Source organism: Tachysurus vachellii, chromosome 2, assembly GCF_030014155.1.
Source record: "Tachysurus vachellii isolate PV-2020 chromosome 2, HZAU_Pvac_v1, whole genome shotgun sequence".
Lineage (NCBI taxonomy): Eukaryota > Metazoa > Chordata > Actinopteri > Siluriformes > Bagridae > Tachysurus > Tachysurus vachellii.
In genome coordinates, this window is record NC_083461.1 from 39,850,961 (window position 1) to 39,855,960 (window position 5,000).

A 5,000-nucleotide genomic window follows, 5' to 3' on the forward strand; every position below is an offset into this window, starting at 1 on the left:
GTGTCTCTGTCTGTCTGTGTGTGTCTCTGTCTGTCTGTCTGTGTGTGTGTGTGTGTGTGTCAGAAACCCTGCTCCGCCTCAGTCCACATCTAACTGGATGGACATGAACACACTGACGAACGCTTGCAGCAGCTCCAACAACAGAGTCAGTCGTCTAAACTCTCAGTGTGAGGTCAACAACCGCTCAGCTGCTAACCTGCGTAGCCTCAACGTGCCCTCTGTTATAGGTCAGCTCTCTGTTACAACATGTCTTCATATTTATTATCTTTTACTTTTGTTTCTTTTAGTCAGTCTACATATTTATTTGCTTTGATTAGCACCGTCGGTGTACATTTTTATTATTACTATAATTACATTTTATATTCATTTCTATGTACAGTTTATGTCCAACCAAACCATCTCCCTTGTGCTCAGAGTGCCAGTATAACCGAGATGGCTCCTACAACGGTACTAAGCACGGGAACGGACAGGAAGATGACGAGGACAATGATGATGGAGCCGAGGAGGAAGATGGAGGGAGGAGAGGAAGAAGAGAGAGCTCTGGTTCAGGGTCCAGTCGCCGAAGCAGCATCGCAGATGACGCAGAGTTTGCTCAGAAAGTTCATCGTCTCCAAACAGCCAAGCAGAAACTGCAGCAGCTCCGTGAGCTTGTCGCCATGGTGCAGGTCCGTGATGAGGTTTTGGAAATTACTGGAGTTAACAAATTATGCTAAAAAGATAAAGCGGTAATTAATGTGTGTGTGTGTGTGTGTGTGTGTTGTGCAGAGTGATGACACAGACACCACAGCAGCCAATGAGGAAGAAGGATTGCAGCAGCAACCCAACAACATCCGAACAACTGCACCACGGGCCAAGAGAGAACTTGCGCTGTCTGACTCAGCCAGGTGTGTGTGTGTCTGTGTCTGTGTGTGTGTCTGTATGTGTCTCTGTGTGCGTGTCTGTGTGTCTCTGTGTCTGTGTGTGTGTGTCTGAGAGAAACATGAAGGCAGTTTTTAGTACACTTTAATATTTTAATTTGGCAAAATATCTTTTTGTTACATTGCAGACTTATTAATGTACAAACAAAAGCTAATCACATGAACATTTTGTCTCAAATGTAGATGGAATTGTCTTTAAAGACATGTTTTGTGTGTGTGTGTCAGAGAGAAGCTGTACGAGGAGAAGCTGAGACAGCAGCAGCAGGAGCTAAAGCAGCTTCATGAGGAGAGACAGAGGCTGGTGGAAATCCAGGGCAAAATCCAGGACCTGCAGTGGGCTTGTCCTGATCTACAGGTACGTCGCTCCTCACCTTACTAATAGAACATTTTGTCGTCACCACAAATCACTGGGGTCAGTCCAGGATGCGCTCTTTTCTATCATCTCCTGTTATACATAAAGCTGACACAACTTTCTGTGCAGTCATCTACGTCGAGTGCGGCGAGCGGTGTGATGATGATGAAGAAGATCCCAGCTGCAGCTTCCACTCCTGCTGTTGCCCCTTCCACATCAACCAAGAGTAACACCGCCGTGCTCAAACACACCACCGAGCCTGCGCCTGTTACCATTACAGACAACGAGGTGTCTTTCTTTTTCCTTTGTAGAACTGTGTTGATGCACCGAGTTGCCAGTTTGAGTCGACCCTGTTGTTGAAGTCTGTCTAAATTGTACAAGTAGGAATTCCTAGATCCTAGGGCGTTTTTTCTTCCCTTAAAGTCACTGTGTTTTTTTTTTTTTTTGTTCCTGTATATCTCTCAGTTGTGGTCAGAGATGCGCAGACACCAGGTCCTGCGTGAGGAACTGAGGCAACGACGGAAACATCTGGAAAGTCTGATGGCCGAGCAGCAGAGGAGGAGTGATGTGCTCCCTACACACAGCTTTACCCCAGATGACAGGTGCACACTTACTACACATAACGGCAGCAATATTTGTGTCAAACCTTTTAAATAAGAATTCACAGCTGTATTAAACTATGTGTAAACTGGTAACACTTTTTTATTGATTATTCAGTTGATTGATTTGTAATTTGTGGATGTTTTGTCAGAACCATGGCAACGTGGGGCGGCTCTACGCAGTGTCCACTGGGTGAGGAGGATGATGATGATGATGAAGATGATTACCAATCTGAGATTGGTGCACAAGATGATGAAGATGAGGATGAAGACGAGGGAGCAGAGTCAAGCTCCTCTGATGAACCACACTCGTACTCTAACAGGAAGCCCAGCAGCAGTGGCAAGAACAGGGACAGGTGTGTACACACACACACACTTTTTGTTTTGCCTATTGATTGTTTTGTGTGTTTTACATAATGAGACACTGTTCACTGATAGTGTAAAGGCTTCATCTCCAAGTTGCACCAGAGCTCAGCCTTGCCCCAATCCCAGAGGGGCAAAGAGGCAGGAAAACCTGCGCTGGGCTGCTGACCTGTCAGTCACAGAGAACGCTACACACACTCAGACACACTGGCAGGAGCAAACCACACAACTGCAGAGACAGCTGGACTTCAGCACAGCCATGTGTCAGATGCTGCTGCAGGACCAGCAGGTACACACACACACACACACACAAGATTTACATTCAGCTGGAAAGGTTTGTGTGTTTGTGTTTTTCTTTTTTTTTTTTCTTCACCCTCTTAAAATTGTTCTCTTTCTCTCTGTGTCTGTTTGTGAAGACTCTGTCGTGCATGTTGCAGTCCATGCTGACGACACCGTATAACATGTTGCCAAATAACCTGGGTGCACCGCAGGTTCCCATCATCATGCACCAGCTCAACCACTGTTACACACAACTCGCCTGGCAACAGAACAACATCAATAGGTTTAAACATATTCACACACACACACACACAGTCCAGTCCACACCTTGTTCAGTGGAGCATGCAGGCTGCTCCTCCTTCATTGTAACTGACGGCTGATTACCTTGTGCAGGTTGAAGCAAACTCTCAATGACCTCCTTCGACAGCAAGAGCAGCCATCCTCGGGGCAACAGCAGCATCAGAACACTGGGCAGGATTCCGTCTCTCCCTCACCATTCCTACCCTTCCCTTCTATCAACACGCTTAACATGAACAACTTTTCCCCTCTCATCACCGGTCAGTAACGCACACAAACTCTGACACTGTATTCTTTACTAAAGATTTGCTTATTATTATTATCGAGAGAAGAACTGGTGAAGATCCTGACAGCACAAATACGTTATGATGTGTGATTACAGCTGGTTACAGCAGGAGCTTTGTTTAGATCGGTTGGATTGATATTAAGGGAAATGGCTGTCTGACGGCTTACAGTGACTTAACAGTTTGGTTATTGGGACTGTGTTTAGTTGGTCAATAACATTCTCCCTTTATTTTGTCATTTTTAGGCTTTAATCTCTCTCCCATGTTCCCACCTGTGGGTTCAGAGATGCAGCAGGCATCAGGAGCTCAGGCCAGCCCAGATCAGCAGCCTGACCCCAACATGTCCCTAAAAACAGAGTACATGAGCTTCCCACCTCCGCTACAGAGGACCCCCCTTAACAACGCACACACACGGTACTTAGTGTCTATGAAATCTCTGATTTACTCACAAAGATTTGGTCTAATAACACACTTCCTTGTCTCTGTATCACTCGTCTCTCTCAGCTCACAAGATGACTCTAAAAACTCCAGCTGGCTGAACTCCTCCCTGAACAGGTCATGTGACAAACGAGGCAGTGACCGAGGGCGGCCGGACTCCCATGATTCCTTGAGCAGTGTGCACGACCGTATCGACCCCTCCACCATCACAAAGAGCTTCAGACCTGGACGCAAAGCCTCTGCTCAGGCCAGCCTCGCATCCAGAGACAAAACACCAAAGAACCGACGCTGGAGGTCCAAGAACCACAACAACGCTGGTGAGGAGCAAATAAAACACTCAAACACATAAATATAAATGTTTAACATGAATGTATTTTGTACTCGTGTTTCTTCCTTAAAAAGGTTTTATGTTTGAATAAACTCAGTGATTCTGAAGGTTAGCTCTGCTCCTGAACAGGTTTGGACAGTGACAGTGTTTCGAGTGCCTCAGAGCTTAATCATGAGCAGGAAAAGGGGAGGGAGAGAGGACGAGAGCGCTCGGCTCAGCCAAGACCCCGAGATTCAAACCAGAGCCTCCTGGACAAGCTTACCCAGGAGAAACTGGACAGCAAGACCAAGAAGCACAATGACCTCTCCTCAGGTCCGTCTACACACGCCGTATTTTTTTACACACCACCGGGAGAATCTGAGCAGCCGCTGAGATTTAAATCACAGAATTGAGATAAATACACTGTTCTGTATCGTTTTGTTATTCATCCCGATCCAGTTGACATTATTTTCCCCACCTTGTTCCATTGTGTGTGTTTGTGTGTATGCTTCATTTTTGGTTTTTAATGTGTCTCACAGCAGCGTATGCATGGAGAACCCCATTTCTCTCTAACCAAATTGCATGCACCGAAGCTCCAGGTAAACTAAACCCCGCTTTCTGCTATTAGCTCATATTTAGGCAATATGGCACTTTACATGCACTTAACATCATTCATTAACGTCTTAATACTGTTTAACAATGTAGTGTAATTCTGTGTTGTGGAGTAAAAGTCCTTGAGACTGAAGGGCAAAGACACCTTTACTAAAATAAATTATAGAAGAATTTTCTTGGTTTAATTCCTTTATCACACTTCTTTCAACATTAGATGGTTGACTGTGTGTGTGTCTGTGTGTGTGTAGATGGCAGCAGTGACTTCTCCCTGTTTGAGGCTCTGAGGGAGACGATCTACTCAGAAGTGGCCACTCTGATCTCGCAGAACGAGTCTCGTCCACACTTCCTCATTGAGCTCTTCCATGAGCTGCAGCTTCTCAACACAGACTACCTTCGCCAGAGGGCGCTGTTCTCACTTCAGGTGTGTGTGTCTGTGTGTCTGTGTGTGTGTGTGTGTCTGTGTGTGTGTGTGTGTCTGTGTGTGTGTGTGTCTGTGTGTGTGTGTCTGTCTGTGTGTGTGTGTCTGTCTGTGTGTGTGTGTCTGTCTGTGTG

At 45.9% G+C, this 5,000-nt stretch overlaps 1 protein-coding gene across 1 annotated transcript in view; it reads left to right on the forward strand.

Annotated features, from left to right (window-relative positions):
- pcm1 (pericentriolar material 1) overlaps positions 1–5,000 on the forward strand; it is a 24,243-nt gene that overhangs the window by 9,926 nt on the left and 9,317 nt on the right. Inside the window, 15 exon segments of the mRNA XM_060864678.1 lie at positions 64–227; positions 415–665; positions 766–884; positions 1,143–1,272; positions 1,399–1,557; positions 1,735–1,871; positions 2,021–2,224; positions 2,307–2,520; positions 2,648–2,793; positions 2,904–3,067; positions 3,337–3,505; positions 3,596–3,846; positions 3,987–4,169; positions 4,376–4,435; positions 4,697–4,869. Of these exon segments, the coding sequence (XP_060720661.1) occupies positions 64–227; positions 415–665; positions 766–884; positions 1,143–1,272; positions 1,399–1,557; positions 1,735–1,871; positions 2,021–2,224; positions 2,307–2,520; positions 2,648–2,793; positions 2,904–3,067; positions 3,337–3,505; positions 3,596–3,846; positions 3,987–4,169; positions 4,376–4,435; positions 4,697–4,869 (2,524 nt within the window).